At 51.5% G+C, this 25,781-nt stretch overlaps 2 protein-coding genes across 5 annotated transcripts; both read right to left on the bottom strand.

The window, feature by feature from the left end:
• Positions 1 to 245: 245 nt before the first annotated feature.
• On the bottom strand, positions 246 to 8,857 carry Optc (opticin). 2 transcript variants are annotated; one of them, XM_075987414.1, is made up of 6 exons: positions 8,093 to 8,348; positions 6,883 to 7,003; positions 5,305 to 5,463; positions 4,473 to 4,675; positions 784 to 879; positions 246 to 433 (listed from the first exon to the last, which is right to left on the bottom strand). In XM_075987414.1, exons 1-6 carry the CDS (start codon positions 8,315 to 8,317, stop codon positions 263 to 265), a joined length of 975 nt encoding a protein of 324 aa, XP_075843529.1. In that variant the 5' UTR covers positions 8,318 to 8,348; the 3' UTR covers positions 246 to 262. The 2 variants fall into 2 exon arrangements, with proteins under 2 accessions (XP_075843529.1, XP_075843528.1); XM_075987413.1 differs by having other exon boundaries at positions 424 to 522; positions 8,093 to 8,857.
• A 4,453-nt stretch (positions 8,858 to 13,310) lies between these two features.
• Positions 13,311 to 24,767, bottom strand: Prelp (proline and arginine rich end leucine rich repeat protein). 3 transcript variants are annotated; one of them, XM_075988011.1, is made up of 4 exons: positions 24,603 to 24,745; positions 23,809 to 23,867; positions 17,230 to 18,212; positions 13,311 to 15,784 (listed from the first exon to the last, which is right to left on the bottom strand). In XM_075988011.1, exons 3-4 carry the CDS (start codon positions 18,194 to 18,196, stop codon positions 15,609 to 15,611), a joined length of 1,143 nt encoding a protein of 380 aa, XP_075844126.1. In that variant the 5' UTR covers positions 18,197 to 18,212; positions 23,809 to 23,867; positions 24,603 to 24,745; the 3' UTR covers positions 13,311 to 15,608. The 3 variants fall into 3 exon arrangements, with proteins under 3 accessions (XP_075844126.1, XP_075844128.1, XP_075844127.1); XM_075988013.1 differs by lacking the exon at positions 23,809 to 23,867 and having other exon boundaries at positions 24,603 to 24,767; XM_075988012.1 differs by lacking the exon at positions 23,809 to 23,867 and having other exon boundaries at positions 24,613 to 24,702.
• Between the last annotated feature and the right edge of the window lie 1,014 nt (positions 24,768 to 25,781).

A 25,781-nucleotide genomic window follows, 5' to 3' on the forward strand; every position in this document is an offset into this window, starting at 1 on the left:
TGTAAGGAAAGAGGAGGGAGAAAAGCAAACTCGGTGGCTTGAGGAGGCTCTCTCTCTCTCTCTCTCTCTCTCTCTCTCTCTCTCTCTCTCTCTCTGTGTGTGTGTGTGTGTGTGTGTGTGTGTGTGTGTGTGTGTGTGTGAAATTTTGCAGCTCACAGGCTGCCTGACACTTGGACTATAGATTACCATTTAGCTGCAGGGATCTAGTGCTCTATCAGTGAGCCCATGAGCACTGCTCCTGGGAAGAGAGGGCCCCTGGCATCTAGGTGAAGCGCCCCACAGGGAGCCTTGGCAGGCAGAAATAGGCCTCGGGGAAAAGGCTTAGATTGATCGGGTTCCTGTCCAGGCGGATGTCTTCCAGCTGCCATCGCTCGGGGCTGTGTTCCCTGGGGTCACAGAAGGTGTCTCTTTCCATGGTCTCGATCATGTTGTTCTGGAAGGAACAGCATATGCTGAAGGCTCACAGCAGCTGGAGAAACTGAGGCAGGTAGAGCTGAGACCATACATGGGGAGAAGAGCATGCTTGTGGAGAGTGAAGAGAGAGAGGGAGTTAGGAAAGATGGGAGAAGAAGGAGGGGGGTCCTACGGGGGTGAGAAGAGGAGGGGAGAGTGAGGGCACAAAGCAGGTGGAATATGGACGGGTACGGGAAGGAAATGCTTCACAAGGAGAGGAGACCAGCATTCATACAGGCCATGCTCGTCCTCGCTGCCCTGAATTCTCCCGGAATCTGTCTTCCACCCTGCTCACTCTCTTTGGCCCTTGGTCTGATCAAGGCTCCTCACCTGCAGGTGCAGGGAGCGCAGGCTCAGAGGCAAAGGCCCAGGGATGGACTTCAGCAGGTTGTCTGCCAGGTAGAGAAACTGAAGCTTCTCCAGTGCCTGTGGGGACACAAAGTGTAGGAGACTGGTGAGTCCTCTCAGGCTCTGGTCATGCAGCGGTGCCCCAGGAGGCCAGCGTCAGGTTGGTCGCACTTGTGGGGTGGGGCTGTCCCTGCCTATCTGTCTGTGTGTCTGTCTGTCTGTCTGTCTGTCTCTGTCTCCCCTTTTTCTCCAGCATCTTACTCTGTACCTCAGGCTAGCCTAGAATTCTCTATGTAGCCCAGGCTGGCCTCACTCTTGCGATCCTCCTACTCCATCCTTCCAAGGCCTACGTGTACCACCAAGCCCAGCTAAGGATGCTGGTTCTTTAAGGAGCTTACAGATACCAACCCCATTTGGATGCCAAAAGAAAGCTGCTGCCACTGAGTTCTAGCAGCTGGGGAGCATAAAGGAGCTGTTAATGCTGGCTGGGAGGAACAGATGAAGGCAGGAACAGGTAGAAGGAAGAACCAGGGGACATTTCAGCTCCGTCTCAACTACTCTGCCACCAGTGAAAAGTCTTCCAAATGTTCCACTCGGAATGGAGAACAAGCTCAGAGGATGGCAGAACTGAATCCAAGAACAGACACATGGGGCATGGGAGTGTTTCAGCACTGCAGAATCAGGGAAGGCCGATCAGATAGGAACTCGGGGAGAGAGCTCAGCCTGCAGGGGGATGGGAGAACAGGGAGGTATAAGCTATCACTTAACAGAGCATCCACCGCCTCCATTTAGCTATCCTGTTATCTCTGCAAATGCTGTGCTCAATCCTGCAGTAGCCGTGTCAAGTGGGCATTATCACCCTCTTCCTATAAATGAGGAAACAAGAGCGGAGGTGACTCACTCAGTGAGCTCAGGTCCTTCGTCTCCAAAGCCCCTGCCTTTTCTGGACCAAGAAAATAGGCCTGAGTGAAGGCAGAGAAGCACCTCCTAATATGGAAGCAGTCAAGATGTCTCTGAAGACTGGAGCAGCCAGGGACCTCCCTGGACAGACAATCCCAGTATTTGCTGCATGGCCAAGAAAACCAGTGTCTGCAGGACTTGCATCACATCCGCCAGTGGCGCGGATACTGTTCTCTGTACCTGCTGTAGGCCCCCAACCCACAGCATCCTGGGAGGGTGGAGGATGCTTGTGAAGAGGACCAGTGAAAGAGCAGCACCCAGCTCTTGGTGAGCACGGTGATGTGTACCACGGTTGTGGCAGCCTTGGGAAGCTGAGGGAGGGGATAACGAGTTTGCCGGTATCCTGGACTACAAAGCAAGACCTTCGTCTATGAATACACATTATGTGTATAAAACATAACATATAATAGAATATATATAAATGGTTATATATACTGCCCTTTTTACCTTCTCTATTTGATGCTTCTACAGATGACTCTTTGTGAAAAGGAGCCTGTCACAATTGAGCATTGCTTAAGGACAGGGATGCGTTCTGAGAAATGAGTCATTGTGAAATTACTTACACAAACCAAAAGGGCTGTGTAGTTACTAGATGACTCACTCTTAGGGGCTACCACCGGGCCCGTAGTCCAGTATTGACAGAAATGTTGTCATGTGGTTGACTGTATTGAGAGACAGAGAGGCTGCGCATGAGATACCAGGCTGTGAAGGCCCTTCCTAGTCCTGCAGCTGGCATGCTGGCTGGTGTATCAGCTGTGCCACCCTTCCCTTGGCGTCCTGGGCTCTTACCAGCCTGTTCCTTGGGCAGTCCCACAGGACCACAATTGTGTCAAATGACTTAATACTTTCCACCAAATCTGTTCAGTAACCCATCAAACTGTGTCTCGAGAATCTGACCATAGAGAGACAGTGATCAGTTACTGTTTTAAAAGATTTATTTATTCATTATGTATACAGTGTTCTGTCTGCATGTATGCCTGCAGCTCAGAAGAGAGCACCAGATCTTATTACAGATTGTTGTGAGCCACCATGTGGGTGGCTGGGAATTGAACTCAGGACCTCTGGAACAACAGGCTTAACCTCTGAACCATCTCTCCAGCCTCCGGTGATCAGTTACTTGGTGGTAGATTTCAAAACCATTAAGATGGTATGTATGAGTTGGAGTCAGGGTTAGCACTACAGACAATCTGGAGTTCTCAAGATCAGAGTGGGTGAGTAGTTCTGGTGTGAACAGTTCTGATGTGAACAGGTTTGGGCTAGCAGGTCTGGTGTGATCAGGTCTGGTATGAACAGGGCTGGGTGAGCAGGTCTGGGGTGAGCAGGTCTGGGGCAAGGAAGCCTGGTGTGAGCAGGTCTGGTGTGAAGAGGTCTAGTATAAACAGGTCTGGAGTGAACAGGCCTGGGGTGAGCAGATCTTGGGTGAACAGGCCTGGGGTGAGCAGATCTTGGGTGAACAGGTCTGGGGTGAGCAGGTCTGGAGTGAACAGGCCTGGGGTGAGCAGATCTTGGGTGAACAGGTCTGGGGTGAGCAGATCTTGGGTGAACAAGTCTGGGGTGAGCAGGTCTGGAGTGAACAGGTCTGGAGTGAACAGGTCTGGTATGAACAGGTCTGGAGTGAGCAGGTCTGGAGTGAGCAGGTCTGGGGTGAGCAGGTCTGGGTGAACAGGTCTGGGGTGAACAGGTCTGGGGTGAACAGGTCTGGGTGAGCAGGTCTGGGGTGAACAGGTCTGGGGTGAGCAGGTCTGGGTGAACAGGTCTGGGGTGAGCAGGTCTGGGGTGAACAGGTCTGGGTGAGCAGGTCTGGGGTGAACAGGTCTGGGGTGAGCAGGTCTGGAGTGAGCAGGTCTGGGTGAACAGGCCTGGGGTGAGCAGGTCTGGGGTGAGCAGGTCTGGGTGAACAGGTCTGGGGTGAGCAGATTTGGTGTGATCAGGTCTGGGGTGAGCAGATCTGAGGTGAACAGGTCTGTGGTGAGCAGGTCTTGTACAAAGAAACAAGTGGAACAGATGCACAGAAAAAGGCCAGCACTACAGTGGTATCCTCACAGAGGCACGGGAGAGTTGCTGGTATTGATTTCCTGTGTTCTGTCCCCACTAACAGGGTCCTGGGACCTAATAGCACTGTGTTTCCCATTCACACAGGTGACAGAGGCTACCATGATGGCATAATGTAAAGCGCTCTTTTCTAGAGAAGAATGTTTAAGAAGCCATAAATGATGTGGGAGTCTCTGTGTGCTGTGATTACCATTAATGAATAAAGAAACTGCTTTGGACCTATAGCAAGGCAGAACTTAGATAGGCAGGGGAAAGCTAGGCTGAATGCTGGGAGAAAGAAGGGTGGAGTCAGAGAGAAGCCATGAATTCCCTGGAGACAGACGCTGGGATCTTTAGCCTGCAAGCCACTGTCACATGGCGATACATATATTAATAGAAATGGGTTAAATTAAGATGTAAGAGTTAGCCAATAAGAAGTTAGAGCTAATGGACCAAGCCGTGATTTAATTAATACAATTTTTATGTGATTATTTTGGGTCTAAGCTAGCTGGGTAGCCAGGAACCAACAAGCAGACCTCCTCCAACACATAAATAGAAAAAGAAGATAAAAACTGGGAATTGATTTTTAGGCCCCAGACCAGGGCTGAGCATGAATTGCTGTGAGGTCAGGGTACATGGGCAGGGTGGGTGTTGTGTGGTGGACTAAGGTCCTGACTCACTGCGAAGGCCTCAGGCTGTATCCCCGAACTCTGCAGCCGATTCAGGCGGACATCCAGGAACTCGATGCCGCTGGGCAGCTCAGGCAGCGCTGCCAGCTGGTTCTCTGAGAGGATGAGATCCTGCAGGGCAGGCAGCAGGCGGAAGGCGTCGTTGTGGATGGAGGAGATGGAGTTGCTGGAGAGGTCAATCCTCTTCAGTTTTGCTGAAGGATGTTGGGAGAGAAGGAAGGGTGAAGCTGGAACAGACATCTCCCCTGGCCCCAGGCGGGATGTGTTTGCCTCCATGCCTTGCTCCATCTTTCTCAAGCGAGTTCTAACTAGCTGCCACCTGAATCAGGTCCAGACCACGAGAAACAAGGCTAAATCACCTCATTCCTCGACAGCTTCCTCCAGAGCTTTGGTTCTAAGGTAGTTACCCATCTTAAAAGGGCCCCGCGCCTACCTCAGAAGAACTAACAAGTTCAAGTTCAGGAATCGCTGCATTCAACCCTCCCCTACCCCCTGTATGACTTACTTTACATGGAGGATGCTGAGGACCTGAAAGGCTACTAGCAATGCAAGCCCAGGCTGCCCACCTCAAGCAGGGAATATGGTAAGAAGTAGCAAAATAAAGAAACAGCAAACAGCTCTTTGGATCACATCAGGGCCGCAGAGAGGAGGTGCAGGGAGGTCTAGCCCAGAGCATGTACGGCTTCTGAAACATCCTGGCAATGGCTACTTCCACCACTTTAAACTCTATGGGATTTAGAAGGATCGGGGCGTCTGTCCCTTTGACAGCCTGTGAGCTCATGTCTGTGTCCTTGCCACGACCTTTTCCCAAAGCATTACTCACTCAGCCCTTTGAAGTCTCCAGCCTGGATGTGGCTGATGTGGTTGAAGCGGGCGTACAGGTAGGTGGTCATCTGGGGAAGGGGAGGAATGGTCTTGAGGTCTGCATCATCACAGTACACGGAAGAGCCAAGGCACACACAGACCAGGCAGGTAGGCAGGCCTGGCCAGGTAGAAGACAGAACAGAGGGGCTTCAGCCTCTGTGGGCAGTGGTCTTTGCTTTAGCGGATCCCTAAGCCATGAGCATCTGTGGCTTTTAGATTACCTCTGGGCTTTTGCCCAGAACCACCCAGCACAAGGCACCAGACAAGACTCAGGTTCCCCCTGGCCTAAAAGAGGACTCACCTCACTACCACCCAGTGCAAGTCCCATTGGTGCGTTCATCAGACTTAGACCCTTTGGAGGTTCCCCTCAGTTAATGTGGCTATTTCTAGGACCTCTGTCTGTCTCTTTCCCAGAGGATCCTTCTTTAATGCCAAAAGGTACAGTGTAGATGAGGGAAAAAAAAGCCAGAGTGATATGGAATAGCCAGGGGTTGCTGCCTCTGTCTCAGGAAGAGGAACTGGCTACGCTGAATGTGGCTCCAGGAAGCAGAGCAGAGCCAAAGTGGAGTGGACAGTGCCTGCCGAGCATCCATTTCCTTTTGGGATGTTGTCAGCATCCTGATTTTCCGGTGGGAAGCATCCCTCCCCTGTTCTCTGCCCCTGATGCTCTCTCTGCACAGAGCGGTCAAGAAACTCAGACATCTGAACAATGTTAGTGTCACTTGCTGTCACAAGTCACAGAACTTACTGAGAGGGAGGCTTTTACCCAAAAGGCACCGGAAGAAAGTTCACAGCCCAGAGATGAGGCAGCAAGAGGGATCAGCAGGGGGCAAGGGGCAGAGAGAGGTCCTGTGCCCTTCTTCCAAGGCTGAGAAAGGCAGGTCCAGCTGAGACCCTTCACGGCCTCTTCAAGACTGAGATTGGGGCTGTGAGAGTTCATGGACTCCCCAGGGAACACCTCAGCCGATCTCAGTATCCCAGGTCCATGCTGGCAAGCATCCGACAGAACAGGACATCTAGTGCCCACGAGTCCAAAATCTGTGTCCCAGATTTTGATCCCCAGCAGAGTCAGGGACGCTGCACCCCGGGCCCAGAAAGGCTGCTAACAAAGGTGACTTTATACTGAAGTCGGTGTCACCGCTTGATTTGCTCCCATGCCAAGTGACAGCCGCAGTTATTTCTTCTCCTTTCCAGGCATTTAATCATCTCTAATCTAATCACCACTCAAACTGCTCCCCAAGTGATGCTGTTAATTAAGGTAGGGTGGATTTGATAGGGTGTAGGAGTTCCCACTTGCTTTGCCTCCCACTCAATTTGTGCATAATATTTATGCAGAAGTATCAGGGACAGACAGCCACTCCCCTTTATGGTGGTGGTGTTTGTTTTCACCATGGCAACCTCCCCTTCTTTTCCCGCTGGCAGAGGTTCCCTGGCCTTAGCCCTCACCATGCTCCACTTCAGAACTGCCCAGTGCTAGCTTGAGGTTCCTGGGTCTATGATCTGTGTATACTGTTACCTTCGGATTGCGTGCACTTACCATGACTGCTCTGGGAGGTCAGTAGGCTAGTGGTGGTAGACTTGGTCATGGTGAGGTTTGGAGCCACAGTGCTCTGGGAGGGACTGGTTCTTGTTGGGAGAGTCAGGCTGTCCACTTTAGCCTGGAGACACAGCACAAAGCATATCTTCTATGCCTGAGAAGGACTTAGCTGTGGCCTCTGGAAATCTCAGAGACCAAATCGAAACATGCAGATTAAAAGGAGGGAAAGAGAGCAGAGAGAGCAAGGAAGGGGCCTTGGAGGACATGGCATCTAATATCATAAACAAATGAGGAAACTGAGGTCTAGAGAGGAGAGGGTAAGGGTCAGGTACCCAGAAGGCCCCAACACAGAGCTGAAGTCTGGATCTCTGGCTCATCCAGGCTGGTACTCCTGTCCTTTCTGCATTGTTCAGGTCGGCCCTAACCCTTTTCTCTACACCAATCCTCATCATATCACAATGGGCAGAGGCTTCTGAGCTCCTGTGCCACGTCGCACAGGTCAATCTTTGCATAGGACAGGGGAGAACTTCAGACTAGAAGACAGACTACGAACTAACAAGCTAGCATTTCCCTTTTTGGGGGGGAGAACATGAAGACACAGCTGAGCTTCACCCCATGACATGACTCATGATCCTATCTGACCACATGGGAAGGTATGTATGAGGTCCCCTGCTGGGAGGGGTCCAACCGAGTGTGCCACATGGACTACAGCCTTGGAGGTTAGTGTCCTCTTTTTTGTAGCCTGTAAGTGACAAGTTCCTAAAGAGGGATAAGAATTTGTACCTTGTGCCTGGGAAGACAGCACTGTCGGAAAACGCTTTCCTTGAAGATAAGGGCATGCATTTGATTCACCACACCCTCGTGTGTCTGTTTGCCAGCTCTGTGGTTAGGGCTCATAATCTCGGTGCTGGGGAGGATTGCTGGCCAGTCAGCCTAGCTCACTTGACAAGCTCCAGGCCAGGGAGAGAGTCTGTCTTAAAACGCGACGGACAGCTCCGGAGGAGCAACACCTAAGGCCGTCTGTCTTTTGGCTTCCTATACCTGTGCACACATGCATGTGTATCTGCACACATAGGAATGAACATATATACCCATAAAGAATTTGCATCATATAGAGTAAGAGTTGAAGGCTCAAGAGACTTGTATTACAGGGCAGGTGGAAGGGGAGCTGGCTCTAATCAGGAAACCCAAGTCAGCTGTGTCCTTTCACCTCAGGGGTCTGGTCCCCATAGTCGGCTGGTTCCTCATAGCTGCTCAGGTCAATGACGTCACTGTAGTCCTCCAGGCTCAGGGCATAGTTCCCCACGTGCAGAAATGCATAAGTGTCACCTTCCTCGGGGCTCTGCTCTTCTCTCTTCCTCTCCCCTGGGAGAGAAGCTGTTCCTGCCTCATGCAGCACCAGGGCCAGCAGACTCAGGAAAGCCAGGAGCCTCATGGGGTTCTGGGGAGAAATAGGAGCGGGAATGGCTGAATCCCACTGAGGTCCATCCTGTGGGTAGGTAGTAGAAGGGTCAGTACCTGAGGTCTCTAGTGCCCCGTGGGAATGGCCCACAAAGTCACCCAACCTCCGACCGGCATGTTTGCTCACCCTTGCCCTCCACCACACAGCCTCCTCAGAAGGCTCATCTACCACTAAGGCTCCTTGAAGACCAGGCTGTGTCCGGAGGGATCTTTAGCCATCCCTCACTGCGGCTCACAGTGTGGCCATCAGTCACTTAGGCTCCCACTAACAGTTCCCACAGGCTGGCTTGCTCATCTCACCACAGACAGGCTTAGAAAATCCCGTCCACTCAAGGAGGGCTGTCTGAAAAGCCAAGGACAATGGCACTGGGTTTTGATCCTACTGCATGTACTGGTTTTGTGGGAGCCTTGTCTGTTTGGATGCTCACCTTCCTAGACCTGGATGGAGGGGGAAGGACCTTGGACTTCCCACAGGGCAGGGACTCCTAACTGCTCTTTAGACTGGAGAGGGAGGGGGAAGCGATGGGGGAGGGGAAAGGAAATGGGAGGAGGTGGAAATTTTTAAGTAAAAATAAAAAAAAATAATGCTATGGCAAAAAAAAAAAAAAGAATATCCCGTCCACTCACCTGTGCACTGGACACACTTGCGCATTTGCACAGATACTCTCCAGTAAAAAACCACATATTCAGAACAAACTCTTCGTCAAAAAATAAAACAAAACCAAACAAAAAAAAACTAGCTTTCGAGAAACTACACTAAAGAGACTTTTGTTTCCTTTGGCTTTTGCTTTTGTGATAGGGTCTTACGTACCCTAGATTGGCCTTAAGTTTGCTATGTAGTGGAGAAGGACCTTGGACTTCTTATCCTCCTGCCTCCACCTCCCAAGTGCTGGGATTACAGCTGTGCACCATCAAGCCTGGTGTATGAGATGCGGGGTACCAAGCCCCGACCGAGCTTCCTGCATGTTAGGTAAGCTCGCTATCAAGTGGGCCTTCTCCCTAGGCCTTCTTGTGGTTGGTCTAAGGTCACTCATTCATGCAGTCACTTAAACACTCATGGGGTGTCTACTGAGTTGCAGTCTCTGGACTTGCCTCTGGAAATGAATAAGGCCCTGCCCATATTAGGAGCAACCAGTTAACTTGGAGGCAAATCTTATAATTGACATACAATGTAAAAGAAGGGTGTTCACTCATAAAACAGACTTAGAAATGGAACCTTTTAGAAACATATTATAGAAACCAGAGAGTCTGTGCGTGGTTGTCAGAGTGTTTTCCCATCATGAAAGCTGGGTAGCCATCTATGGACATATTTATGTACACATGTGTGTGCATATGAGCACACACATCTGTGCAGTTCACTCACATCCGTGCACACAGGGGGAGGGCTGTGAGCGCTATAGACACTGAAGTGCCTGTGCCTTTGTAGTCAGCATATGTCAGGCTGCATAGGCCTCCTAAAGCCGCAGCACAGGTTTCTTAACTTCAGCTGGACTAAGCGGTTAGTCCCCATCAGCAGCAAAAGGTAGTATCTCTGTTCCCAACCCCCACTCCAACCAAAATATATGCTTTTAAAAACAATTCCTAAGGCAGTTTATTGACCATCCTATGGCTTCTTTGACTGCCCAGTCCCTGCCCTGGCCCTTTTATTTGCATGCCAATATGCATGAGGCCTCCAACCTTGGACCTTACCTTTTAGATGCTTTCGGGTACCGTCTGGCCCTGCAGCTTTCAGGGAGATAAAGGCTCTGATAGAGAGGATGACTGTCTGACTAGGGGACAACTAGACACGCCCTCATCTATTGGCCAGGGGGAGGACAAAGAGTTGGCCCAGGGAGTCATGTGTCTAAGTAGATTTCCCATTCTTTGAGATGTCCTGCTGTTTTCTTTCCTTTTTCCTCAGGGGGTCCCTAATCTGATGTTCTTCACTTAATGAACAGGAATTCGTTGTACACATACACACACACACACCACACCACACACACACACACACACTCTCTCTCTCTCACACACACACACTCTCCACACCACCTTCTTCTCTGGGGGATGGTCAGTCAGATTAGGAGTTTTCCTAAACTAAGAAGGCTCAACTGAAGTTATCTGAAGGGATGAAGTTTGCTGCTCACCCCCCCACCCCCCACCTCCCCACCCCCCCAGGGATGATGACACTTGACTTCACAGATGGACTGCAAAGAGGAAGGAGTCTGGACTGGGGTACCCCAACCAGCCCCACCCTTAGAGCACTGGGAATCATACTAAGCAGAATCACCAAGGAAGGTTTTAGGGCTTGGGCAAGCAATGCAAAGAGAAACAGGAAGTGGGGTAGAATTTGAAGACCAACTTCAAGTTCACAGAGGTAGTCACCAAGTACAAGACAGAAAGTTCTCTACTCCTGACGGAAGAAAGGACAAGGACAGCGGTGGGGCTTTGGTTTACAAACACCCAAGACATCGTGCCATTGTGCATGGCCTCTAGTCTAGAAACTAACCCGCATTCCCACCGCCATTTCCCAACGATCCCATCTTTCTTTGGGATATGCCCAGATTTCCCCAGAGGAGAGCAGGAGCTGGAGAATGCCATCCTGACCCTGCTGCCCAGCTTCTTCACTGATGCTCTCCAGTTCCCTCCTCTTCTTGGGCCACACCCTGAATCCCAGCTGGGAGGCCCCCTGAATATCATCTATTCAAACTCCCTACTGTAGGGGAAACCGAGGACCAACGAGGGGAAGCGGTTGGTCCAAGGCCAGCTGAGTTCACAAGGCTTTCAACCTCATCCCAGGAACGCTGAGAACACGGTGACTCTGCCCTCAGAACAGATGGCCTTGGCAAAACCTATGCCCGGCCTGAGATGCCAGGTGAGTGGGCACACCTCATAGCCAGACCCTGAGGAGGCCTCAGCTGGTGTGAGAAGGGGCTTCTGGCAACCCAAGAGGCCACCTGCGAGAACAAGGCTGTTTTGTCTAGGAGATTCTCCCATCCGGGGAATGCTAGCTTTCAGAAGCTTGGCTGGGTGGAGGGAGATAAGACTCCCACGCCAGCCAGGAGGACGCCCTCGAAGCAGATGGCCCGTTTGGCTGGCCCTGCTCCTCCATTCTTCTCTTCCAGAGACCCTCGGTCCCTACAGACAGCTGAGAGCATGTTCCCCTCCCACCTCCTAGCTATTTGTCCCTGCAAGGAATGTAGATGAGACGGTTCATTCATTTCCCCCTGCCACCTGCTCCCACCCTTCTCCCCACTCTCGGCGACACACCCCCTCCACACTCCCGCCGTCCGTCACCCCCCTCCCTGTCGTCCCACCTCTTCCCCTGAGCATCCGCCCCCGCACTTCTAGGCGGACGCGGCCAGCCCTGCCCGGGCGCATGCGCCTGCTCCCACGCGCTTTTCCCCAACCCTGTCCGCCAAGGCAAACTCTGCGTTGCAGGCTTTCATCCTACACTTTCTCCCAGCTTCTATTCCCGCCTTCGCAAGCTTGCGGTTGTTCCCATGGATTTGGGGGCGTTGGTGGACGGGAACGTGGACCTGTGTGGGAAGCAGCGCGCTGGTGGGCGGGCTCTGTCCCTGATCTGCGAGCCTGGCGAGCTCTGCCCTTTAGGAGAGCCGCGAGGCATGCTGATGGAACAGAGGCAGCAGGCCATGTGGACAATAGTGCGGCCAACTGACCCTCCTGCTGCCCTGCTGTGGGCAGTGAGAGAGGGGGGCAGAACGTTCAGGGACCTGCCTGCCTTTTGGTATTACCTGCTGAGGGCTGAAAACCACTACCCACCCCGACATAAGCTAGACCCAATCCAGCTAGCTACCTTTTTGCTTATGCTCTTTTCCTCCAAGTAATACACTTTCTCCATCTCTTATCTGGCAAAACTAGATCCCTTAAACCCTGCTCATGTGAGACTTCCCAGTAGGTCGCCTCTGAATTGCTTATAGTCAACGCCATTACAATGAAGAAAAAGAAATGAATTTGTGGGTGCATCCTACCCTCTTATCAAGTTATTAATCCCCCCCCCAAGGCATGGAGCATGCATTGCCCATCTTTGAATTCTTAACTGGGACCTGCCTGGCACACCGTTGATCGGAAGTTGATCAGACAGGGATAAGGGGCCAGGAAATCTGTCGGTTTTCATTCTACACAAGATAGCCTAGGCTAGGAGGGTGGCAAATCCCCTTCTGTAGCCACATTCCCTCTAAAGACAGCCCTAGTGACTAGTCTTTTCGAACTTCTTCTTGGCCTGTAGATCTTTCCAGGTGATTTGTCCTTGGCTCTCTATCCTGGGCCCTTTCCATGCACACTGCGTTTCCCCAATTCGTCTATAATCTTTCCTTGGACAGAAAAGGTGACCATGAATCTTCTGGAGTCTGCCTTGGTTCTGAGCGCTGCGAAACTCCACAGTGTGATGTCTGTGGGTTCAAAGAACCTGGCTGTTTCAGTTTCAAACGGAGCAATTAGATTTCTGGTCTGACTTCAGGAATCATTTTTCATGCAGGTTATGAGTTTTTGTGGGAAATTCGCTGAGAATAGGCTCTGGGATATCTCTGCTCCAAATCATTCATTTATTGCGACAAGGTTTTACTATGTCACCTTGGCTGGTCTCAGACTCTGAGAGATCTGTCTGCCTCTGTTACCTGAGTGCTGGAATGAAAGATGTGCACCATTACTCCTGGCTCCTAGGGGGACAAAGATGTGACTCAGAAGTTAAGAGCATTTGTTGCTCATCTGGGGGATCTGGGTTTGTTTCTCAGCACCCACATGGATGTCCTCAATCATTCATATTCCCAGTTCCAGGGGATCCAGTACCATCGTCTAACCTCTATGAGCACCAAGCATGAATGTGGTACACACACATACATGCAGGCTAAACACCTCTACACATAAATACATCTAAAAAGTGCTTCTTAAGAAAGGTATTTTCTTCACCCATCTGCTCAGCAAGATGTAGGGAGCGGGGTAGCAAGACAGCATTGGACCCGTCCCCATGCTCAGGTTCATGCTGGGTATTTGTCCGTATGACTTTATTTCCTCTGCTATGAAGCTTGTTGAAATGTTCAGAGTCAATATGGTCTTTAAGAGAATAGAAAAGACGTACAGCGCGCGCGCACACACACACACACACTCACCTACGCGTGCACCTGCATGTATAGATGCCAGTGGTGCTGAGTGAATGAACTTGTGTGAGAAGGGGCTTTCTAAACCCAAATGTAACTAGCACACACGCACACTGTGTGTGTGTGTCTGTGTGTGGTGTGTCTGTCTGTCTGTCTCCTGTAAAGCCAGTTTAGCTCTAGCTGGCAGCTGCGGAGAGCAGTGGGGGAAGCTGGCATGTTCTAGGTGGAATGATGGGCTGCCGATGGTGTGACCGCTAGTTCAGTCTGCAGGATCAGTGCCCACCCCCATCTCTAGCGGCCGCAGGAGCTGTGCTCCCTATGGGCCTCCCCAAAGGGGTTGAGGCTGTAGGTTGTGCATAGATGCAGAAGGGGCTTGTCCAGGCCGTAGCACCAGGTTGCTTTCAGCCGTAATACTGTAATGACTTTAAGCAGGAGCCTTGGAGAAACCAGCTGCAACTAGGAAGAACAGGGAAGTTGTACAGCGAGGGGCAGAGAGCCTGTGTGAAGTGGGGCTCTATTTTCAATCTTGAGCAGATGAGAAATGTGATCAAGAATATAAATGGGCTTTCTGGACTGTCGGGTCCAGCCTAATCCAATGTCTTGAAACAGTTGTGTGACACTTCCCCATCCTAATGTGGGTGGGTCCTGTGCTCCCCTTACTTCCAGAACATTCACTCTCCCCAGCGGCAGAGCAGGTTCAGCCTCCCCTAGAGGGAAGGGAAGGACAGGAGAGGCCAGAAGCCCAGGTTCTTGGAAACCTGCCAAGTTGCTCACCTGGGCTAGAAAGGGAGGGTAGGGAAGCCTTTGGAGGAGGGGCCCTTGTGCAAGGAATAACTTACTGCAAGGGGCGGGGTAACACCACTTGTCCTGCATTAGGTATGCTCCGGAAGAGTGTGCACAGACATGCAGCACAGCTCAGAGGACCTTGGAGGAACATCCCACCTACTTACGTCCTGAGCACATATGTGGAGGCCGAGAGCAAGAGACCTGGCAAGGCCCAGGCCAAACTAGCTTCCGTTTGACTCCCAAGGCTTTCCCATTCATACCCACTCATATGGGGACGAAACCCCAGCTCTGTCCTTCCCTTCAGACCCTTAGGGAGAGAGACACTCAGCCAGTCACCCATGGGCCCCTTCCCCCACGGAAGCTGTTTGCAACAGCCCCACAAGGAGAGCGGAGTCGGCTGTGACCTTCGCCAGCCACCAGATGTCACCGATGAGTCTGCTTTAGAGGTAGAGGCTAAGCCCCAGTGTGGAAGAGGCTTCTGGGAGATTTCCAGGTGCTCCACCCCCTTTTCCCTGTTTCTCAAGAACTGCCTTTGGGGTGGGGACTGGGTCGTGCACATAACAGAGTCTGGGATGCTGCCTCTTGGCCTTCCACTGTGAACACTGTCCTCCACGGCTTTGGATCTCTTGTCAGGTTTGGGTCAGGGAAACTGTAGAGCCCATCTACATCCACACAGGCCCATTCTGGGGCTCTGGCTCCCAGCCAGCACACATTAGCTAAATTCTAGTTCCTTGAACCACTCTCCTCCCTGGCTGAGACCCAGCCAAGAAGGTGTGTGCTGTGCTTGGCCTGGAGGAGGAAGAGAAGGAAAGGCTGATGGAGACACTTGTGGGGAGCCCTGACCCTCCACCTCACCTCAGTCATCCCCTCACACTTCCTCCTGGAGAACGTAGGCAGCAGAAAGCAGGTTGGTGTCTGGTGTCAGGAAACAGGGAGGCAGAGCAATAGTTTTGGAAGGAGACCTGGGTTTGTCAGCCTTCTTGAGGCAATGATGCCCAAGGTGTAGGAGCACTCAGCAGAATTTCCCAGGGTTCTCCTCTGGGATGACTTCCAATTCTTGCTTGACTAAGACTAAGAAAAGTCATCTGTCCATTACCTTACCCAGGGAGGGAGGGATACGTATGCTTCTGTTGGCCCACGCCCATGTTTCTGAAGCAAGGGAGACCAAAGAAGAAGAGAGGTTTTGGCTGGCAGGGTGTCTTTGGACCGGGTGGGGGATCTCGCTTTAGAGCTGGAGGAGGACACACGGCATTTCCCATCTTCAGAAAGGGACAGGAAGAAAGGCAGAGCCGGGAGCAAGAGAGGGAGACAGAGAGACATGATGGGCACCAGAGCTTGGGCCACCAGCCTTCAAGTGGTGTCAGGGAGTCCAGCTCTGGGCACAGCCTAGATGACCACAGACTGCAGGAGGCGGAAACACATCATTAGGTCCAGTGGGATGGGCGGCTTCAGGAAATTCCCATCCAGCCGCAGGTAGCGCAGGTGAGGCACATTCTCCAGATCCGAGGAGAAGTCATGGAAGGCCACGAGGTTGTTGGGGCAAATCTGGGTCCCGTTGATTTCTGTGGAGAGAAGAGGAGAAGTCAGCCGCAGAGGAACTGGCAGCACGGGCGAGGAAAAGGGGATGCCAGCCAAGAGTGTGAACTCTATAGATCTCCTCTCTGGACAGAATGGCTTTGGCTAGGTGTGACTGTAGATCCCCTCCAGAGTCAGTCACATGATTCCCACTGGGGACGGTGGTTGCATGAATGGTTTGTTTAAGGACTAAATTCTCATCTTTTTCTGAGCTTTTCTGCTGGTGCGCTACTCAGAGTATTGTACCCCTAGGTTGACCTTGAACTCTCCATCCTGCGTCTCAAGAGTTAGAATTACAGGCACGTGCCACCACATCCTGTGGACAGAGGGTTTTTTGTTTTTGTGTTTTTGAGACACAGTCTAATGGAGTCCAGGATTGCTCGGAACTCCCGATTCTCTCGCCTTCACTCCCAAGTGCTGGGGTTGCACACACGTACCCTCATGTCTGAGCTGACATTTTTGACTAAAGTAAAATTGAGCTCCAGCCTCCCATCCTGGGCTCCAGTTGACACACCAAGCTCAGGACCTTGTAAGTGTGCCTTAGGAAACTGTCTTGGCTAAACATTGCAACCTTCCATATAAACTCAGGAATCAGATAAACATTCCCCTGTCCTGTCTTTATAAGTTCTATACCCTGACTGCATAATTACTTCTCTTAGTCCTCTTCATGGGCTTTTTAAAACCAAGGCTTAGATTTGGGAAGTTCCCTGCCATGGCTGCTGCTGGCTTCTTTTGCAGAGGCAGGCTCGGAACACGAGCACTTTGTATCTCTAGTCTACTTGTAGGAAAACACCCAGCAGTGTTCCTGTGTCTATCCTATTCATAGATCCAGTAGCCAGAAAAGCTGATGCTGTTGAGAACGGATGGAGACAGAAAACCTCAAGCACAGTGCTCAGCACACTTCATACAAACATGATTAGGTCATCCTATTGACTTTGGTTTTTTTTTTTTTGTTTTTTTTTTTTGTTTTTTCGAGACAGGGTTTCTCTGTGGCTTTGGAGCCTGTCCTGGAACTAGCTCTGTAGACCAGGCTGGTCTCGAACTCACAGAGATCCGCCTACCTCTGCCTCCCGAGTGCTGGGATTAAAGGCGTGTGCCACCATCGCCCGGCTCTTGACTTTGTTTTAGAAGATATTATTGCCACCCTCATTTTACAGGTAAGGAAACATTTTATATGGGTAGAATATCTTTTTCAGAGGCAGCAAATAGTGAGGCCACAGTCAAAACTAGTGGGATCCCTCCCCCCTTTCTTCAGTGCTAGGTATGGAATGTAAGGTCTTATGCATATGAGAAAAAACTCTAAGTCAGGCAGTGGCGGCATAGGCCTTTAATCCCGGCACTCTGGAGACAGAGGCAGGCAGATCTCCTGAGTCTGAGATCAGCCTGTTCTGCTCTCCCCTGTGGCCGGCCTGCAACCCCCACCCCCACTCACTCTCGATGCTGTTGTTGTTGAGGTACAGGTGTTCCAGCTTGTTGTTGATGGCCGGTACATTGCTGATCTTGTTGTGTGCCAGGTGGAGCACCAGCAAGTTGGAGATGTTGAAGGAGTTTTTGGGGAGCCCTCGGTCGGACAGCTTGTTGTAGTTCATGCGGATGAAAGCAAGGTTGGGGAAGTTCTTGAAATAGTCTTTGGGGATGGTCTCGATTTTGTTGCTGTCCAGGTAGAGCTGATGAATGACCGGGGGCACCTTGGGCGGCATCTTTCTCAGGATGTTGTGGGCCAGATTGAGCTGCATGAGGTTCTTGAGGCCCTGGAAGGTGTCGGCCTTGAAGACACCGTCGCTCAGTCGATTGTGCTGCAGATCCAGGAGGAGCAGGTTCTCGAGCTTACTGAACACACCGGGTGGAATCCTGGAGATGTGGTTCTGGCTCAGTCTCAGCTGCTCCAGGTTCCGGGGCAGAGATGACGGCACCTCTTCTAGCTGGTTCTTCTCCATGTAGAGGAATGCCAGGCCCGGGAGCTTCTCCAGCACCCTTTGGTCCACCTTGCGAATCCGGTTGTTGTCCAGGTTAATCCACCTCAGGCCTGTGGCATTCTTGAAAGAGTCCAGAGGGAGCTCAGTGATGAAGTTGTTCTGCAGGTAAAGGTAATGGATGCGGGGTGGGATGACAGGGACCTTGCGAAGGTTTCGGCTGTCACAGTAGAGGGCTGATGGGAAGTCAGGGGGGCAGTAGCATTCCCGAGGACAGTCTGGGAAGACAGAGGGAGGGCCAGGAGGAAGGGGTGGAGGAAGGTCTGTCGGCTCTACTGGCTCTGCTGGCTCGTGGGGCTGAGGAAGGCTGGGTGTGGGCCTTGGCTTGGGTTTCCGCCTAATCCCAGGCTTTGGTCTTGTTGGTTGGCCTTGGGCCACTGAGGCCAAGAGGAGAAGTGGGAGGAGCCAGAAGAAGGATGCCCTCATGATCCAGGTGATGTACCTGCATGGAGGAAACCGGGAATAATTAGCTTGCCTGGCCTCAGAAATAGAAGTTATGTCTGCAGTGGGCTCCTCTAGAACTAAATCCTGAAGAGAGAGAGAGGCAGAGCCAGGGGCCTGAAGAGCAGGCGAGGACTTGGGGCTGTGGGATTCTTCTAAGGGAACCCCCTATGGGAAGGTATATGTTGGTAGAAAGCACAGGTGCTGGAAACCCTGAGTCTTTTTTTTTTTTTCTCTAAGATTTATTTATTATGTACACAGTGTTCAGCTTCCATGTATGCCTGCAGGCCAGAAGAGGGCACCAGATCTCATTACAGATGGTTGTGAGCCACCATGTGGTTGCTGGGAATTGAACTCAGGACCTCCTGAAGAGCAGTCAGTGCTCTTATCCTCTGAGGCATCTCTCCAGCCCCAGGAACCCTGAGTCTTAAGGCACTTTGGAGACCTTTAACTGGGGGTGGGCTCTCCCCAGCTGTAATATGAGATCACCTCTGCTCCTATAAGGAGAGTGCTCAGCCATAGAATGACATCAAGAATCCACCGGATGCTATTTATATCACCCCTCCTCCGAGAAGAGTTCCCGAGCCTTTTCAGGGGGCTGCTGGGATATGGCCCAGAATCCTAAGCAGTGGGGCTGCGCAACTCCTTACAAACCCTGTATGGCAGTGGTTTTCAAACCGTGCCTGCATTTCTGTGAACCCCCTGAGAGGGGACCCTCAAGGTGTCTCCTGTGCTAGCATGAACAGTCTTGCTCCTTAAATCTGTTATAGACAGAGATAGAAATACTGAGAAGGATAAGAACACACACACACACACACACACACACACACACACACACACACGGAGGATGGTTAGACAAAGCATTTGAAGAAAAAAAAAAACATCATTGCTAAAATTGGCCTGCAATCTGCCCCCTATATCCAGCCCCTGCTGTTTATAATGTTGAGTCTGGAGGAAAGAAGTGGCCAGTGGAGGCCGGAAGGCTGTTTGACAATGGGCACAGGACATCAAATCCAGGAGGTCTCCTGAAAGGGAAATGCTCAGACACCAGCACTCAGCCACTCACCCGTGCTCTGTCCCCTCCCCTGCACTTGGCTCAAAGAGTGCCGGTCTTTGCCAACATGAGACATGCCAAGAATTCCTCTCCAGATGTAGAGGCCCTTGGGAAAATAAACAGGAAAGGAATAGAAAGACGTGGGGGACACTTTCCTTGCTTTAGAGCTGCCATTGTCGCTTCAGAGACTTTGGAATTGGTAGCATTGAAATGGAGTATTAGGAAGAACTTCTGGGTAGCCTTAGTGACACTGGGATCAAGAGCAGAAGGGGCTTTTGGGTGACTCTGCTGCCTTGTGTGGTTGGTGTTAGGAATATTTCCTAAGCGAGCTCTCTAACGACGCAAAAATTCCCAATCAAGCCAAATCAAAACAGGCCAAATTAAGAAATATCCAGGTTTAATGGGAGATCTGTGCTCTCAGGTGGCTCCAAGGGGGAAACGGGAAGCCGCAGAAAAGCGACCCCTGGGAGGAAGAAAGGGGGACCACGTGTTCTTCTTTTGGGGGATCACTTAAGTACCCTGGGGGTGGGGTCAGGACTGGCCTGCTGGGATTTGAAGTCCAGACCAGGCCTGGGGGCTGAGATAGATGCCAGGGACTGGGGCCTAGGCTCCCAGCCTAGCAGTTGGAGCTAGGTTGAAAGAGGGGAAATGCAGAATGATCATCCTAGCTGAGGAGTGCCATCTCCCAGTGCTCCCTCTCGGGCCTGGGATAAGAAGGGCACAGGGAGAGGGCCCTGTACCTTCAATCCCTGTAGCCCCTCATCCCTGATACTGTCCATATCCCATCACTGGCTCCTCGGATCTTCCTCACTACTGTAGCTCTGGGGATGCAGGCTTCTTGGGGTTCTTAGAGGCAGAATGAGCTAGAATGTCCCTAGCTTGTAACTAAACCCTGTGATCATGGCCTCCAATCTAGGCCTCCGTCTCCCACCGACCACCCTTTGCTTTTTCTAGGGGCTACGTTCTGCATGCTTTGATCTAGGAAAGGAGCAGGGGTGGGGGCAGTCCCCAAGTTGTGTGTCAGATGCCCAGGTGGGGCTGAATGTGACAGATAACAGGAAAGCAGGCAGAGCTCAGATGGGCAGAATCGAACTATGCCTGTTCCCAGCCATTTATGTACCACACACACACACACCCCTCTTTGCCCCCCCCCCCCGCTTGTACCACTTTGTACATATACTCAGACCTCTCCCATACATGTGGGCAAACACACCTTCTTGGTGACCTTTGTATGTTGGTCTATGTGGGAAGGAGGGTAAAATGGGGAAGACAGAGGCCATACTGCCTGGTGTTTCTTTCTCCCGTCTGGGGTGGGTTTCTTAGACAAACCTCTCAGGTGCATTTAGAAGGTCATTTCCCCCGGGCCTTCTGTGACAAGGGACCGAGGTTAGATTCTTGGTTTATCCGCACTGAGCTTCTCTGAAAAGACTAGAAAGATAATGTGTTCTTTGTGTCCCTTGAACTTGAGCCTTGTTCCCAGATCCCACAGGACTCTATAACTGGTGTTAGGAATTCACATTTTTATAAGGCTTTTCGTCTTCCTGAAAACAGAAGTCATATCACGGAGAAACGAAGAGAAGTGAAGCTCTCCCATTCCAAAACCACTAGAAAACACCAGTCTTTCAACCCTGATTTGTTTTTTTGTTCTTTTTGAATCTCTTTGTTTACAAATTATCCAGAAGTCTGTAGGCCAAATTACCCCCACACTGTGAGAAACCTTGCCCCAAGGCCAAAATTAGTTCCCTGACTGAAGTTCCCTGGTTCTCTTTGTTTTTGTCACCAAAGGCACTTCCAAGGGACCCCAAGTTAGTCAAACTAAGCTTTCCAGGGGGCTCAGCAGAGTCTGCCTGTAAGGAACAGTGTCCTGGACAGCCTGGCCTCTGTTGCTGGGGGAAGGGCGAGGTCTCCTGTGGTGTGCTGAACAGCCCTGCCTCTACTGGCGTGGCTATCCCAAGGGGAAACTCGTTCAGCTCTACCTGCCTGTCTCAGGCATGGGGTTCCCCAGACATTCCTCATCCTCACCTCCAGGCCAGTGTCTTTGGAAACTCTCTGTTCTGGCTCTCAAGCCTACAGCCCCAGGAGGTTCCTCAAAACAAGTTTCCTGGCTCTAAAGTGGGCCTTTTCCGTGGGGAAAGAGGATCAGCCCTCCCCTCTTTCAGGCCCTCGGCTAAACCAGAGTACACAAGGAAACTGTGTTCTTTTCCTCGGCCTTCCTCAAGGGCACACCCCTTCCTGCTGAGCGTGGCTGTCCTAGGCTTCTGGGGAGCTCTCACTGTAGAGCCTTTCTCTCCAGTCATACCCTGCCGCTCTAGCATTCCATAAAGGACAGCTGAGACAGACTGGCGGTCACCCCACTCCAGAGGGGTTTTTAGTCTCACCAACAAAGCCCAGAGACAGGGCCCTACGATCCCTTCTTCCGTGTCATTAGCTCCCTTAGGATGGGGTGTCTTATGCCCCTGAAAGCATACCTCCCCATGTCCTGTCCAATCCCAGTCCCTACTGGTCCTGCTCACCCTCAATCAATGAGTGCTACATGACCACACCCCTCACTAGTTAAACTCCTGCAGGCAGCTCTCCAGCTCTGGCTCAGGAAAGGCTGCTGCTTCCCCCACCCCAGTTCACGCTCTGTCCTAAGAGATCTGGCAACTCAAATTTCAGTTCTGACAGCGTGGATCTGGGCTTGAATCCTGACCCTGACTCTCCCGTGGGGGCCCAGGCTTGACATGAGTGTGAGGCTGGGATGAGCTCATGCATCTGAGGGCATGTTCTAGAAAGCAGGCTCTGCGAATGATAGAGAGAGCTTGTTTATGGGGAGCAGGCTCTAGGAGAGGCTCCCTGAGTTTAAAGTGAGACAGTCCTCTTTCCTTCAGGCCCTGTTTGTCTGTGGTAAGAACCCAGGGGTTGTCAGTGTTTGGGCTCCTGCAGCATGGGGCTGGGGTACTGTGGGCCAGGACAGCCCAGGGAGGGTGGTCCTTCTAAATGCACAGCATGAACTGGGGTTGGGCAAAGTTTCCCTGCCCCCCCCCCCCCCGTTATCAGATGTAAGTGGCACAAGCAACTTAAAAAGGCAGTGCAGATCAAAACGTGCTAAAAACAAGTTTAACACTATGTGCAGAGGAACCGCCATGTTCCTGTTTGAATAGGTGGATAGAAACAGAAAGGAAGTTTTGTGGTCATAGGGAACTAGTCTAAAAGGGCAAGCTCCCCATTGGAGGGGATGGGGAAGAAATCAGACAGACAAAAAAATTCCTAATAGCCTGCTGCTCCCTAAATCTGCCTTTCTGCTTCTCTCCCCAGCACCTTTAAACCTTGCCTAACGCCAAGAAGAATCCACGTGAGACAGGATGGGGCTATAGATTCTGGTTCTCTCCTGCAACCTGTTTTAGCTGGGTACCACTACATCCACTACACAAGCCTGTTTCCTCATCTAGCAGGTGTGCTCGACACCTCTGAGGTGCTAAAGATCAAGACCAGGGTTCTGTGGATACTATGCAAGCTGAGCTGCAGCCCCAGTCTGGGTGTCGTGAGGGTTAAACCAGTCGATGTGCAAAGTGTGTGCTCAGTGTGTGTAAAGGGGTTGCTGGTACCACTTTGAATTAATGGTTTGTTTATATTTTGTTTTGTTTTTCTATCAGTCATTGGTTAACATCCTCCATCCCTCTACTGCTGGAAGACGGGAGTCTTTCTTACAATACTAGGTCTTCCACTCAGAGAAACTTCACCACCTTTGAGGCTCAAAAGACCACACTCGACAGTCAGAACCAGCTGGCTGGAACTTCCCACACACCTGGGCAAAGCTCACTGTATCTCCATCCTGACTGTCTAGCCCAGATCTCTGCTTTCTGTAGCAAGTGGGGACCCTGGCCAGCAAAGGGCCATCTCTCTTTTCTGCTGGTTGTGGCTTCTCCCAGCCTGCTGCTTTTTGTTCCTTCCAGCCTCAAGATGCTCTACCCACATGTCCTCCAGGAAGGTAAGGGTGGGTAAGGAACTTATTTTCAACTAGTCTGTCCTCTGAGAGAGTCAGAGTTGTGGATCACAGGCAGAGGGCATCTAAAAGGGATGGCTATAGTGCCCAGTGCCAGCTCTTGGGTACCTGGGATAGGTATCCTAGCAGGTAAGAGGAGCTGTCTTGAGATAACTTCTTTTCTTTCTAGAATGTTCTGTGGGAATATGGTTGCCCAGGCTTATGAAGGTGATGATGATGGTGGAGGGGGGCAACCATATGAGAGTGCCTGTTCCCTCCAGGATCACTCCCACTGTTGGGACTATGGGATTCCTTTTCCAGGAAGCCACAAAGCCCTCTGTGCCTTGAACACTCGGGAAGTCTCAGGGTGCATTAAAACAGCTCTGGGCTCCTTGGGCCCTGTTTGATCTGTCAGTAGTGACTGTCTTGCTTCCATATTCCCTGCTACTGTCTAGGGGCTTCTGGAAATCACCCTTCTGGCTGCCATGCCCCCTCCCCTATTGCTGGAAGGGAGGGAGTTATGAAAATAAGGTTCTCAGGATCCCCTCCCTCCCCTTCCTCCACTTGAAGTCCCCTTACCAACTGAATGGTCAGGATAATTTCAGAGTAACTTCAGAGAGAAATGGATCTCTGACTACCTGCAGGGAAAAGAAAAATTGTTAACTTGGAGTTAAGGCCTCCAAGACTTGCAGGCTCCATCGACTTCTCTTTGCAAAAGCCAAGTGGTTTGGACCAGGGAGGCAGGAATTCAGGCTGCTGAGAAGATACTGTGCGGGCCCTAGAGCCACTTCTCTCTCCCTCCTACTTAATTAAGCTCAAAAGAAAGAGGAAAATCACCCGCTTGCTCACGTCCTCCCTGCTAAGCCAAGACATGACTGTCTTCTGGCTCTGTCATCTCAGCAGGAGGACACTTTCTTTCCAGTCTTGCAGCTGAGGAGGCAAGTAAGAGGGTCAGAGACAAGACCCACCGTGTGTGTGTGTGTGTGTGTCTGTGTCTGTGTGTCTGTGTGTGTTTCTGTCTGTCTGTCTTCTGCAGTGTGACAGTACACAAAAGGTGCAAAGAACTGGGTTCTAGTGTCCGGTTTCTATGGCAACACCTACTCTGTTGAAATTCTGTGTGCGACACAGCTCTGTGTGTTCAACAAACATCTGCCCTTGAAGAAAGTTTAACTTCAGCAGCAAGCAAACACAAGGACAGAGGATGCTGAGGAGACATGAGGGTGTCAGCAAGAAATGAGGAGCTCCGTGAGAGAGGAAAAACAAGGAGGAGGAAGGGAAGGAGGGAGGGAAGAAAGGCTGGACAGAGCTAGAGGGAACCCTTGGAGGAAGGAGCCTTCTAGTCTCCAGCCTTCTCCCCACTGCCCTGGGCTTACCTGCACACACCTGCCTCTCCTCTGGACTGTGGGGCACTCCTCTCTTCCTCCCCACCCTTTGGTGGAGCTGGGGCAGCCGAGAGCCAGCTAGGAGTTCTGGTCTCCCAGTGGTGCCTGTCTGCGTGTGTCTGCCTGACTTTCTTCCACCAGATCCTATTGGGGTGGGGAGGTTAGGTTAGGAGGAGGGAGGGGCAGATCAGAGGGGGAGGGAAGAGAGGAGAGAGGGAGGGCTCTTGGGAAAGGAGGAATGACAATACAGTCTTTATTTGGCAGCCAAAACTGCACAGCCCTCATCCACACCCGATGCCCACTAACGGCTCACTTTTAATAACGTTTCCCTGCTCCCGCTACTCTGGAGCGGGACCGTTTGACCCGTGTTTGGAGAACAAGCCAAATCAACGGAGGGAAGCTCTTGGAAATCAGCCGCTGCTTCTGAGCAGGCGGGGCGGGGTCGCTGGGTCCAGCACGGGCCTGTTACATTCCCAATGCGAGCCTTGCTTCCTTGGGGCTCATTCTTCAATTCATAGTGGGATGCTTTTCAGAGCAGAAGCAGGGATGATATTTCCCCATCATCTCCAGGAACTTGCTAAGGGAGTGGAGCCTCACTGTGCAGTGAGCTAACATAAGAGGTAGCTGGGTTGGTGACCAGAAGGCCAGTCTGAAGATCAGAGGGAGAAAAATCTGGCCCGAGGATCACGCAGCAAAGTTAAAGCAGATTTCCGATCGTAAATCCTCAAGTCATCTTTCCTAGTTCATGAGGACCTTGTCGGGGGGTCTTCTTGGGGTTTTCTTTCAGCTTTGTGTCACACTCAGGTGAGATCTGGAGGCTGTGTGGTCGTGAGACAGTAGCAAGGGGATTACAGCCTCCCTAATCCATATCTGCTTACCGGAAACCAATATTCTCCCCGGCTGAAAATCAGGCACCCTTGGCTTGAAGGAACATCCAGTATAACTTCCTGCTCAGAACCTCAGGGGAATACATCCACTCAGTCATTATTATCCACTCAAAGACCTTCAGAGACAACCCTCCCCCACCCCCCCAGCCCTTGACTCTTCATTCCACTCACAGGAAGTGAAGTGTGATCTCTGGCAAGTCGCTTGATCTCGCGATGCCTTGTGTCCTCATCTGTGTCTCAGGGAGTTCCAGTGTGTGAGGCCCTTTAGAGGCTGGTGAGACAG

The sequence above is a fragment of the Microtus pennsylvanicus genome, chromosome 10 (assembly GCF_037038515.1).
Source record: "Microtus pennsylvanicus isolate mMicPen1 chromosome 10, mMicPen1.hap1, whole genome shotgun sequence".
NCBI lineage: Eukaryota > Metazoa > Chordata > Mammalia > Rodentia > Cricetidae > Microtus > Microtus pennsylvanicus.

Coding starts and splice junctions, on each gene's coding strand:
- Optc (XM_075987414.1), bottom strand. CDS start 8,317: ATGAGGCTCCTGGCTTTCCTGAGTCTGCTGGCCCTGGTGCTGCATGAG. Junction 880..4,472: donor TACAGCCTGAGGCCTTCGCA/GTGAGTCAGGAC, acceptor GTGTCCCCACAG/GCACTGGAGAAGCTTCAGTT. Junction 434..783: donor TGCGCTCCCTGCACCTGCAG/GTGAGGAGCCTT, acceptor TGTTCCTTCCAG/AACAACATGATCGAGACCAT.
- Prelp (XM_075988013.1), bottom strand. CDS start 18,196: ATGAGGGCATCCTTCTTCTGGCTCCTCCCACTTCTCCTCTTGGCCTCA. Junction 15,785..17,229: donor CAACAACAACAGCATCGAGA/GTGAGTGGGGGT, acceptor TTCTCTCCACAG/AAATCAACGGGACCCAGATT.